Source organism: Camelus ferus, chromosome 6 (assembly GCF_009834535.1).
Source record: "Camelus ferus isolate YT-003-E chromosome 6, BCGSAC_Cfer_1.0, whole genome shotgun sequence".
Classification (NCBI taxonomy): Eukaryota; Metazoa; Chordata; class Mammalia; order Artiodactyla; family Camelidae; genus Camelus; species Camelus ferus.
The window spans coordinates 8888414-8902300 of NC_045701.1; the positions used below are offsets into that span (position 1 = coordinate 8888414).

The following is a 13887-nucleotide window of genomic DNA, read 5'->3' on the forward strand; positions in this document are numbered from 1 at the left end:
CATACCTCCTGTAGAAATACCAGTCATACTGTTGCTTGTAAGAGTAGCTGAAGTCTCTGACACTGTGGAGGGTTGGCTACCAGTGACAGCTGAAGCAGTATCAGAGGCCTGCTCAGAGGTAGATGGATTTGTATTATTAATGGAAGCGCTTGTGGTTTGTGATTCCATTCTTGCAGAAGTGGTTGGTACTACAGTAGGTTCTACAAAATACAAAATGTTATTTAGCATTTCAAAACAAATTAAGTAATGGGTTATATTTTAAACCAAGCTAACATTTTTATGATAATTATTAAAGCCAACTTTTAAAATACAAACCCTCCAATAAGTAATGATATATAGTAAACAAAAAAGAGCTTTCATAAAGTTAAACTGCAACATTAAAATGACATGTTACTAAAATGACATGTTACTGCATTTTTAAAAGCCCAATACATATATATGCATATTCTAATAATTCAGATGATTATCATAGTTTTGGGGGGTAATGATTATGTAAGTTTTCTGATCTACCACAAAGAAAGAGGAAAAGTAAAAGTCCCTCTGTTGTGTTCATACACATTGTTACAGGCTGTTATAACAGTATTACAAAATTGTACTTTCTTTGCTACACCATGGATTCTAGAGTCAGACTGCTTGGATAGCAATGCTGATTTCACCACTGACAGTATGATCAAGGATAAACTACTTAACTACTCTCTATTTCCTCATCTGTAGAAGTGGGAAAGTACAGAATTCCCTTCATAGAATTGTTTTCAGGATGAACAGAGATCACGTATATAAAGTATTCTATATGATGCTTTACAAATAGTAGTCATTTAATAAACATTAGCTATGATTTTCAGTATCTCCTTTAATTTTTCACATGCCTTCTTGTATATTTTCCAAACTTTTTAAAAATATTCATCAGTGCCTTTTAATAAAAATTAAAGTTTCTGAAGTAGAAACTAAAAGAAATTTCAGGCAGATGCTGACTTATGAGTTATATTTTAAACTGACTGTTAAATGATTATGTAAAATTTGAGAAATGGGAATAAACCTGTCCAAAGCACAGTCACAATAATTAGACCTGAAAAGAAGAGATTCTTTAAATGTGATACAGAATGAGAGGACAAACTATGATATACAATGCAGTGTGGCAGGCTGAGTCCTGAAACACAAATAGTACCTGTTAGCCTACAGGGGACACTGTACTTTGGATGCTTAAAGAAATATACTTGCCTCAACATCAAACAGGGGAGGGAGGAACCTCTGTTCATTTGCAAACAGTTTATCTCAGTTTCTCAATCTTAGTGGCATTGACATTTTTGGCTGAATAGTTCTTTGTTGGGGGTGGGAGTAGGCTGTCCTACGCACTGTAGGACGTTTAGCAACATCCCTGGCCTCTACTCATTAGATGTTAGTAGTACTCTCCCCAAACTGTGAGAACCAAAAATGTCTGCAGATATTGCCAAATGTCTCCAGGGGCACAAAATGGCCACGCTGGTCTGATATACTTAAGTTTGGGATTTATTTTTAATAAGATAGAAGCCTTCCACTGAGAGAAACCAATAAGGAGAAGGGGACATTTACTGATCACTGGAATATTTTTAAGCTAAAGGTGAAAGTATTCTAGTTGAACTAATTCTAGTAGGTTAAAAGGCTACTCTGTCACTTTTTCCTGCTTTACTGGATGGCAAATGTCACATGGGAAAACACACACAAAGTTTCCCATATAGTCATCTGATATTTAATTAACTGAATAATCTTCAATTAATATCTATTATGTTAACCACTGTCTTATAGATAATTTATAGTGCTTCAAAATAAAAATGAAAACACTGTTGAGTGAACAAGAAGAATAAATTCTCTCTTCATAAACGTCTTAATTTCAAAGTACTGGTACTCTGAAAGTTATGATTATCCAAACTGCAAACAGCTAATTTAAGAGCTGATTGCACAAGGTCCCTAACTCTACCTACTGAAGGTATCCTTTTTCCAATTTATAGCTAACTCCGAAAGCTAAAAATATTCATATATGGCTCACTGTCTCCTTAAGATTGACCATTTCCTTAAAAAATGTAACTGTTAGTATCTAAAGATAATTCTCAATATGAGGGAAAATTCACATATGTATTCATGTATTCCTACTTGCTACCACTTTCCCTAACCTCCATTTTACAACTCTAGCTTTGTTTCCTCACTTTCTTTACTGCAGTTGTAAGCCAAAACAAAACACTAAAGCTGAGCAGCACAAAAAGTAACTGTAATATTACAATGAAAGATAACGTAATTTTAAAAGCAAATTCAATGTCTCAAATAACCACTATTAACCATTTAAATTCAGCTATACTGCTTTTCTGTTGTCTGTATTTTAAAAGCACCACTTCTATTTTTCATAGTCAAAGTATGACAATAGTATTATAAATGAACGTAACAGGTAAGTCTGAGGATAAACTACCACTTATATAATTTTTTTTCTAAGAAAATCACTACCAAGCAATGAAGTAATAATCAGAAAGAACTTTAGACACAGTTTACAAACCAAGGTTATTATGTCAACTGAAAAATAAGACTAGGACACCTGACAACTTCTCTATTATCACTAAGTTCCTAGCATATTAAAATACTTCATTTTATCAACTTTCCTTCAAAATTCTACACCATTAGCACTCCAACTTACCATCTTCATCAACAGTAAGGTCCACAACTTCTGCTGCATTCTGCCTCAAGGGCTGTATGACAGTAGAAATCCTACTGCGGTTCCGTGGCTCCTGTGGCCGACTTGTATGAGAACTTGAACCTTGGCTCCAGTGAGATCTGGAGTGTCCAAGGGTTGAACGAGACCTTAAATAACAATCAGTATCAAATCAGTACATATGAAAAAATAAACACAATTTTAGTTACCTAAGAAATCATAAGCCTTTCCTACAAAATAACTTGTAAAATTCTTCCTGAAAGAATTCACCAAATAATCATAACAGAATTAAAACTTATGACTAGCAGAATGCCTAGCACTCAATAGACGTTTGCTGAATTAAATGTTCAGCAAATGGTTACCAACCAATTGACCTAAGACTATGCAAAATGATACGTTAGACCATTCATTGGTATAAAACACAGAATTCTGTTTCAAAAAAAGCTGCTTTGCCTTTCATTTTATTCTGAATACTAGCCTGGGTTATCATCTATTAAAGTTACTCACCATAGGTATAGCAACAAAAATATCAACACCCTAAACATTTAATAACACTCACATGGTCTTGTATGTTTAGTCCAGACTGGATTTGCAAAACATGGCTTTGGGAGTCCCAAACCAACCTAAGTTTCTGGGACTGTCCTAAAAGAGAACTGAAGCATCAGAGATTTTCCTGCGGTCAGGAGAGTAAGGATAGTTGCAGCTAGTTTACTAGTTTGGTAGCTATAAGAAATATCACTGTTTGAATCACTTTATGCTTTTAAGGCCTATAACCAGAAACCCTCAACACCTAATGCTTTCATCACCTTTTAATTATCTGTATGGCACTGTACTGTACTAAAGTACTTACAGGTATATATTTTATTAAAAAATTTTTAAAGAATTCACTGTAATGATCTGGACTAAGGGTACAGAAGGATAGTATGTAGAAAATGCAATTCTAAGGCTCCAGGAGAGAAAAACAAACCTGTTTTAGAAAGGTGAGGCTTATAAAGTTGGTTTTTTTTCTCCTGCCTAAACTGAATGCAAAACTGCTTATAAGTTTATTGTCAATATGTATGGAAAGAGTGAGATCCATTCACATGCATGTCATCGGCAATATGAGCTGGACCACCCAGAAAAGAACTCCAAAGTTGAAACTAGGCTGAAGATGGCCTCAGCAACTGCAGAGCCTGAGAGTTTAGAAAGGAGCTCAAATGCTAAAATGAGATTCTCAAGTAACAGGAGTGTAGCAGTTAATTCCTGAGACATAATTAAAAAGAAAGAAAGAAAGAAAAAGGACAGTGTATTCCAGCAAGAATTGTACAGATTAAGGCATGACAATAAACAAATGTCCCAAGATGAAATGGTCTTAGATGAGGAGGAAGATCCCCATTTAAAATTCTTGAGAAATCAAGAGTCTTTGATGAGCCTGAGCAGTCTGTTATTTCTGAGAAGCTGTTAACAGTTGCACAAAGTTCCAGGCCCACTTTGCAGTACCTTTGTGAAAGCTTCATGGGATGCCCTAAATCCAAACATTATGCTGAATGAAGCACCAGCAAAAAACCTGATGTATGAGGAGCACTTTCACAGAGAACTTAGTGACCCCTATGGTTAGTGGCAATTGTCAAATCCTGACACAAAGCAATCAGAAACACAGATATACTCTCTCCTAAAGAGGAGGGCCAAGAGTCAGCTGAAGTGGCAAACAGTATCTTAGGTAACAATAAGGAAAATGAATATAGGTAATGAGCACTGTGTGTCTTTTTCAAGATCACTGTCTCTCACTATAGCAAACTCAACTGTTTGAACATTAGGCATCTCCATGACAAGAAAGCTCTATAGTTCCACAAGGAAAAACAAGTTCTTAGTTTCAGCAATCCTTGTAGCTCATAAAAACTGAGTCAGTGTTGTACCAAGCACTAGGGACAGTCACAGGAAAACTGTGGCACATAATATGGAGTATCAATTTTCCTCAGAGTCTGGGAAAATCATTTAAAAATTAAAACATATAGGGATAGGGGTGTGGGTATGGCTCAGCAGTAGAGCACGTGCATAGCATGCACGAGGTCCTGGGTCCAATCTCCAGTACCTCCACTAAAAATAAATAAATAAAATAAAGCAATAAGGTAATAAAACTGTAAAAACAATAACAACAACAACAAACAAAATAAACCCAAAAACCAAAAACACAGGGATATATTATGGAGTGCTCTCTTCCATTTCTCCAATGGGAAAGTGGCAAGTACAGAAGTACACTCTAGGCATGTCTGTAACATGCTTCTGAGGTAAGAATGTCCTTTTAAAAAAATCAATAAAATACAATGAGCAAATTCATTCCAACACAAAAATTAAGATTGATTCATAGATTAATTTGTTGTATCAAACAAAACAGAGGAACACTTTACTGATTCCCTTACCCACATTTGTAATCATTTAAAGCACAAGATGAATACAGTGTTAGGGTCTCTTTTTTTCTAGTCAAAGTGATTCTCAAAAGGGCAATGTCATTTCCAGTTATTTATTAAAGCAAATGAGGATTTTTCATTTTCATTTTTTATGATAGGGCTTTTTTTAATGATAAAATTACTGAATGAAGAACAAAAATTTTTTAAAAATATCTTTTATACTATGTTGTCCTAACATAATAGCACAAACATCACTGGTATCAATAAGATACCAGTATCATCCCCAATATTTATGTATTATTCATAACTAAATTTCAAAGGAGTTTGTGAACTTTCTGAATCATAAACAATTTCATAAAACACTAAGTAAAGTTACTGTTTATCTAGGGCAATGACTCTTAACACTATGGTATACTTGGGGTGCTAAAAATTACTGATCCCTAGGATTCTGGTTCAGCTGGTCTGGCCTACAGTCCAGGCAACAGTATCTATTTTATAAACTCCCCAGATGAATCTAATGGAGCTTGGTGTGAAAACTACTTATCTAGTTGGTACACACATACTCAAACTAGATTCAAAAAAAAAAAAAAAAAAAGTAAAAGAATGCAAAAATATGTCTAAATATTTATATTTAACACATCAAATATACAATTAGGAATTAAAATCTTACCGATAGCTTTCTCCAACTGTTACTATTTCCACTTCACTGTCTGTTGAGGTAACATTAATTTCTTCATTGGCAGTGACCTGGGGAGTGGAAGAAGCTTCTATCACCACAACATCTTCATCAATACTTCCTGGAAACAAAAGAAAAACATTTAAAGGGCATCTGCCTATAAGTCAACTTATAGACAAATTTTTATTTTGACTCTGAAGACTGAAGCTCATCACAAAAAAAACTCTTCTCTGTCAAGATCAAAGTTTTTTTAAAAAAACAGAGCTAACCCACACATAGTGAAAATAGTACTTACTCTCTTAATCTGCACATTTTCATGTTTATTTCCTCTCATGACTTTTCTTTACAAACTTTCAGTGGTTTCCATATTAATTTGTATAATCTTATATAGTGATATTAATACTGTAAAATTTAAAAGTACTGATATAAGATCTTATGTAAGATATTCACATTCCAGACGATATTAACCCTTTACTATCTAAAATAAAGATGTTACATTCACTGTGTGTTTTCTTCCAGATTTTTATTTATGATATGGTATTCTTTTAAGAAACACACAGTAGCTTTTCAGTTTTGCGCTATAAAATATAAAATTTTGGCTTTTCCAAAGTATTCTAAATATGGAAATTGCTTCCTTATTTGGAAGATGGTACATATTATATCAGTTCAATTCATTTCCTTAATTATTTACTTTACCTAGAACTAATTTTTATTTATGGCATTAGATAAGATTATAAGTAGAATTTGGGGGTGAGGGGGTATATAGTTCAGTGGTTGAGCACTTGCTTGGGGTGTACAAGGTCCTGCATTCAATCCCCAGTATCTCTGTTAAGGGAAAAAATAATTAAAACTTTTTTAATTAAAAAAACTTTAAAAAATATAAAAATGAATAAATGTAATATGGCCCTCAGTGAAATAACTCAGTCATACACACAAAAAATCACTGTATGATTCTATTCATGTGAGGTACCTAAAGTGGGCAAATTCATAGAGAAAGTGGAATGGTGGTTACCAGGGCTGGGCAGAGAAGAGAAAAGGGAGTTGTTTAATGGATATGGAGTTTCAGATTGCAAGAAGAAAAAGCTCGGGAGATCTGTTTCACAACAATATGAATATACTTAAAACTACTGAACAGCACACTTTCAAAAGGTTAAGATGGTTAAAAAAAAAAAAAAGAAATGTTATGTTCCATTTCTTCTCTTGCCGTATTTTTCACAAATTGGGCGCTGAGTATCTTCTTTTTGTAAAAATTCCTCTCTCTTCATTACTATCACCTGGCAATGCAAAGGTCAGCCAACAGTTTACAAGTCATGTTTGTGATAAGAATTTTCCCATAGTAAGAATGTTGAGAGCTAAAAGTGTTACACATTTAAAATGTACATTTCACTGATTTTAGTATATTTATAGAGAGTAACTATCACCTCAATCCAGTTTTAGAGTATTTCCAACACTCTAAAAAGATTCCACATGTCCTATCTCAGTCAATCATTGCCCCTCCATCTCCATTCTTTCGCCTCTACAACTCACCTGCTTTCTGTCATTACGAATTGGTTTGGTTTGTATTTTTAAGAGCTCAATATAAATGGAGTCAGACATTACTTGTACTTTCGTATCTGGCTCCTTTCACTAACTGTACTTATTTTGAGACTTAATCATGTTGTGTGTTTCAACAGTTCATTCTTCTTACTGCTGAGTAGTAGCCTATCATATGATTATATCACAATCTGTTTATTCTTCTGTTGATGAATATCTGAATTTTTCTCATTTTTGGCTATTACAAATAAAGCTGCTATGAACATTCATCTATAAGTCTTCATAAATACATGTACTTTCTTTTTTCTTGGGTAAAGACTTAGGAATGTAATTTCTGAATACTATGGTAAATTTATGTTTAGCACTTCAAGGAACTGTCGGATAACTTTCCTAAGTGGTTGTTCAATTTTACATTCCCAGGAAAGTGAGGCTCTAGTTTCTCTACATCTTTGCCAATAACTGTCATTGTCTCTTTTTTATTATAGCTGTTCTAATGCATATATACTAGTATCTAATAACAGTTTTGATTTTCATTTCTATAATAACTAATGATGTTGAGTATTTTTCAAGTGCTTATTAGCCAGCCACTTTGATGAAATGTCTATTCAAATCGTTTGTCCTTGGATTTTGGTCTTATTGTTGAGCTGTAAGAGTTCTTTATTCTTTTCAATTTCTTAATGGCGTCTTATGAAGCATAAAAATCTTTAATTCTGATGAAGCCCAAATTAGCAATTTCTTTAGCGGATCATGTTTCTAGTGACCTATTTGAGAAATCCCTGCCCAACCAAAGGTGACTAAGAATGTCTGTATTTCTTCTAAAAAATCTTGTAATTTAGCTATCACATTAAGTCTGTGATCCATTTTGTTCATTTCTGTATCTAACATGATATAAAAGGTCTAAATTCACCTTTTTTGCATGTAGATCTACAATTGTCCCAGCACCATTTGTTGAAAAGACTAGAATAATTCTATTTTGATATTTAGCAGATTCAGGTTTTCCTAATTATTCTTATAAAACAATTAGGATTATAAAATCAAGGGGAAAGAAAAATTCTTGAGATTTGGATTTAGTTGGCATTAAGCAACAAAAATGAAGCCCTGATATCTCTATTTTATATATATATATATATTTTATCCATGACCATATCTTGCCATCTAACAATGTTCTCTTATAAACCTCTAGAAAAATCAAAGGGTTTGGTTTGATTATAAATGTAACTCTCTCCAAAGTTACATAATTTTCTTCATAGAAGCCAATAAACTCCTATTGAGATTATTCTTAGACACTTTATTCTCTTAGTTGCTCTTATAAATAAGCTCCCTTTTCCCTTATATTTTCTACTAGTATGCTGGTATTCCATTGATATTGTTTATTTTTATCCAACTCTTACAGAGCTCTTGGCTTACCACAATGACAACAAATGGCTCAACCCTCTCCTCACTGTGGAATTTACAGAGTCTACATTCCTTCACCCGAGGCACCATTCCTAGACAACCTGGAATTCAACTCTAATTCCTCTCTGCATCATCAAGTATCTGCACTACTTCAAAAGCTGGCCAGTATCTAGAGGAGATACAAGCCCATGACAAAAATCTATAACATACTCTCTGATATTCCGAAGAGGATAACAAAGCAGTCACTAGTAAATCACAGAGGCAATCAAAGATGATCTGATTGGAGAAATTATTATTTTTTAAATACGTCATAATATTTCTATTTTGGAATATTTGCAAACTGTCCTATCAATTAAGTAGGAAAAAGTCAAGATTAAAAATTATGAGGTGCAAATTTTTAAAGTAGTTTTTAGGTTCTAAAGATTATAGAGACGATAATGTTATGGTTGAATGTATTTTTAACAGCATAAATTTATTATAGGTAGAGATAAATAAAATAGCAGCACTCAAGTGGCTATTTAAAATAATATTCACAATTCAATTTCCAAATTACTTTTCTAATCTTGCTTCATAATCAGGTACATAATGCAGTTTAAGGTAAGAGAACACAGGGAATCAATACATTTAAAACTAAAAAGCACTGTACATAAAAATAAAACATCATGGATATTTTTAAAAAGATATCCCTTATTTAAACCCACCATTTTACCAGGACATTACCATTTTACATGGAGAAAAGCTACATCTATGTATCAACTTTAATAGTGATTTCCTCCCCAGTATTTGTACATAAAGTTTCTTCACAAGCCTGAAAAAAATCACCTAACATTAAATACCTTTTACACAGTTAAGTCAAATATAAATGTAATAATTTTAAGTTCCAACAATAAATGACACAAAGCTACCGTTGCTAATACATTAAAATTCAATTTATATAAATTTTTTAAACATAGAGATTGCATATCTAAAAGTTATATAAATAACTCACCTAGGCACTGTTATTCTGCTTAAACATCATTTTTCTAAAAAGAACCTTTATAAGCATAATTTGAACATAATATATAAAAGTCATGGACTAAATAATAATCACAATAGGCATGATTTTAGCATCTCTAGAATGATAATCATTTAAAACAAAATTTAAAGGAAATATTCCTAAAATTATGAGGTTAACTTTAATACAGCTTTAAAAATTCAAGAGAATAGGTCACTTCTTATTGGGCCAATTTCATTTTCACGTTTTTACATTTACAAATATTAAAGAATGAGAAAGTTGAGTGCAGCTAAGACATTAGAGTGATGGCATCTGCACGTGATTTAACTATTTCTTTTAAGATTACTTATGTTGTTTGTACTTTTTAATACATTATGAGAAAAATAAAATGTCACAGCCGGGGCAGTTTAACAATGGTAACAAAAACAATGGCTTCTCTGACAGAGTTCTTCATGAACTCAAAAAAAGTCATTGACTATCCTAGTCCCTCTGTGCCTTAAGTCTGGCATGATGTCAATAAGAATAGCATTCAACGTGTGAGCATAGACTTTGTCCCATGTATACTATTCTGCAAGTCTAACTGCATCAAGAAACTGAAACTTAGAAAGTTTAACTTGTCAAGCAAACTAATTTCAATTCCAAACTCAGACTCTTTACACAAAGTACATCACAATGCCCTAGCTACTCAACAAGCTGGAGCTAGTTGCTATCAAAAGCATCTTCTTGCTACCAGTTGCCTTTGCCACTGTGGTCACAAAGGTACTGAAGTTGTAACAGCTTTGACTCTTCTTTGGGACTCCTCTGTTGGGTATCTATTCAACAGAAACGAAAACATACATAGACACAAAGAGCTTGTACTCATATGTTCATTACAGCATTATTCACAATAGCCAAATACTAGAAACAATTAAACATCTGTCACCTAAAAAAATGGGAAAACAAAACGTGGCATATCCATACAATGGAGTACTATAAAGGAACTACATAATAAAATAGAAACTAATACCTGGGGTGATATGGATGAATCTCAAAAGCATTATGCTAAATGAAAGCAGTCAGACACAGAAGACTACACAGTATGTGATTTCATTTATATGAAATGTCCAGAAAAAGTAAGTCCATAGAGACAGCAACAGATTAGAGGTTGTGTGAGGAAGTGAGTGTAGGACAGGGATTAATTGTAAACAAGCAGGAGGGGATCTTTGGAGATTAACTGAAGTGTCCTAAAAATGTATTGTGGTTATGATTGTACATCTCTAAAATAACCAAAAATTACTGAGTTGTACACTTAAAAATGGAAGAATTTTATGGTAAATTATACCTTAATAAAGCCGTTTAGAAAACAAAACACTATACAACATTCCCTGCAAGATTCAAAACTAGATTTCAGTAAATGAAAAGACATTCCATATTCTGGAATAGTAATAGCCCAAATCTTAAAGATGTCTGTTCACCTTTATTTAGCTTACAAATGCAATCCCAATAAAAGTATCATGCATCTCTCCCCAACCATGACTCTCAGATAAAAAGTTGACTATAAGGTCACTTTGAAGAACAAGCAGGCAGGTATAACCAGGCAAATATGAAAGAGTCTAAAATTAAAACAGTGGAACAGTATGAAAGTTCCATAAATCAATCAAATAAATGCCTATGGAAATTTAACATATGACAAAGGTGGCAATTCAAGTCAACAGGAAAAAGAAACATTTTTAATGATTTGTTTCAGGATAATTGAATACCCACTTTAAAAAAAAAAAGGATCCATTCTTCACACTGTACATGAAGACAAGTATCAACCAGATTCGTGTTTTAAAAGTGAAAAAAAAAAAGTAAACACAAGGGCTAGGAGAAAATGAGTTAATTCTCTTATAAACTTGGAGTGGGGAAACACTTTCCTAATTATGACTTAAAAATCTAGAAACAGTAAAAGTCAATAAATGTTTCCACCCTCCCCCCAATTTTAGCATGGTAAAAAAGTACTGCAGAATCAAAAAACGAATGACAAGTTTGAGGAAAATGTGTTACAAAGATGTATATCTCTATTATATAAAAAGCTTCCAAAAATGGATGGAAGAATGAAGACCAACATTCTGATAGAAAAACAGGCAAATGATAAAAACATATTGATCACATGAAAAGAAATGCAAATAATCTTTAAACATATGAAAGACATGTAACAGTACTCACAAAAAATAAAAACCAAAATATACTGACATACTATTTCTGACCTATCAGATGGACCAAAAAATCAAATCGACAAGTTCTGTTGGAAAGGCTTTGGGAAAATAGGCACTTTCTTATGTTGCTGATGGACCCCAAATGGTTACAACGCCAATAGAGAAATTTGGTCTTTTTTAAAAGTTAACATAAGCTTTTATTTTTTTACTCAACAATCCCCCCCTAGAATTCTATCCCGAAGACTCAAAGGCAAAGACTATTAGATGACATATACAAAAAGTTATTCACTGCAGTGCTATCTGAAACAGGAGAAGTCTGTAAACTGTTCATCAATAGGAGACTGGCTGAAAAAATCATGGTATAACTATACAATGGAGTACTGTGGAGCTGTGAGAAAAAATAAAAAAGGAATGAAAAAGAATGAATAGAGGAATGAAAGCCTATATAACATCCTTTATATCTCATATACATACTTTTATTCCTCTATTATATCTCAATACGCTAACAATTCTATATATTATTAAGTGGAAAAAATAAGAGCTACTTTTTGAGTAAGGTCAGGGGAGAATAAGTATACATATAAATATGGGCTTATATTTTTGAAGAAAAAAATGGAAAAAATAAAGCAAAAACTAGTGAAAAATTATTACCTATTGGGAAGAGAAAAATAGAAAGAGCAGAAGTGGAAAACCAGACCAGGTAAATGTTTCACATAATTAAAAAGCAAAATTAAAAAATTTAACAAATATCTTAAAAAAAGAAAAAACCTTAAAACAACCACAAAACAAATGATCTTAAATGCATATTAAATTAGTAGCATAACCACACAGAAAACTAGGCAAGGGCAAAAAAAGGAACCACACACAAAAAATCTTACATTCAATAGAATTATTAGTGGTAATAGTTATAAATATTTTCATTTATGTTCATTTATGAATGTTCACTTACATGTTACATATTTAAGGTTTGTATAGAATAAAACAAAAACATGAATAATATTGTTAAGAATATTTTCAACGTAAGAGTGAAGAGATTCAAATATAAAATACAAGCTTACGTAAAAACTCTAATCCCAAACTTTCAATGGAAATAGTCACATGAATTAATGATTTATTTCTTTCTAGAATGTTAACATTCCTAACTTTGTCCAATAAGAAAGAAAAAGCAATGATAACCCAGTAGAGCAATAAACACCTTTGTTCCCAATGTACAGCTTCTAAATATCACTTCTCAATAAAAAGTAATAAAGACTACTAGGAATGGTTGGTTCCAGGTTTCCGGCAGGAGACGTAAAGGATGAATCTGGACTATCTTGTTATATCAAAAAGTAAGGAAGTTATCAAAAGCTATTGGAGTGGTATCAAAAAGATAAAAGGCCCAATCTGAAGATGTTCCCACTGGCCAAAATGAAACTATTTGAGCACGAAAAAGAATAAAAAGATTGCAATCCATCAACTATACTAAAATCCATGAGTTCAAAATGATACTTAAAAATGAAAAACCTCTTTGAATACTGCTATAATTCATTCTGAAAAGTAGTAAATGAAGTAAAGACTCAAGCATTCTTCTTACCCTCCCTGTAAGACCTGCATTTCAGAGTACTAATTAATTGATGTAAGAAGAATTCTTTCTTATAAAAGAACCTCAGTTAGTAAGTTTAACAGAATGATAGAATTAGAAACTCAGCATTTTGCAACCCCCTAATGACATAATGGATCTAGGCAAGATCATCAAAGCTGCTAAAAGTTACATGAAATGCTGATGGGGAACTTTATAGTGGAAGGATCAAGATGACACCATCTGAACCCTCTAGTCAATTTTAACATGTGGGGCAACAGAAAGTACACAGGGTACACTAAGAAAGTGTTGCTGAACTGAATGTGAATCTAATCAAGTTTTTGATCTACCAATTTGCAGGAAATATGTAGTATATAAAACAAATTAAGCCTGAGAGGTGATACACACATTGTTTATGGAATAAAAATGGAGAAACCCTGAAAAAAAGGATCTGGAACCCTTAGTATGCAAGTTCATTGGCATTTTCATTAAT

At 32.8% G+C, this 13887-nt stretch overlaps 1 protein-coding gene across 8 annotated transcripts in view; it reads right to left on the reverse strand.

Annotated features, from left to right (window-relative positions):
- Positions 1-13887, reverse strand: part of RNF111 (ring finger protein 111) — a 77431-nt gene that overhangs the window by 24691 nt on the left and 38853 nt on the right. For all 8 annotated transcript variants that reach the window (XM_032481081.1, XM_032481083.1, XM_032481082.1 and 5 more), the window contains exons 3-5: positions 5732-5858; positions 2660-2823; positions 6-200 (exon numbers count right to left, since the gene is read on the reverse strand). In XM_032481081.1, coding sequence (XP_032336972.1) covers positions 6-200; positions 2660-2823; positions 5732-5858 — 486 coding nt within the window. The remainder of the gene's footprint in view (positions 1-5; positions 201-2659; positions 2824-5731; positions 5859-13887) is intronic.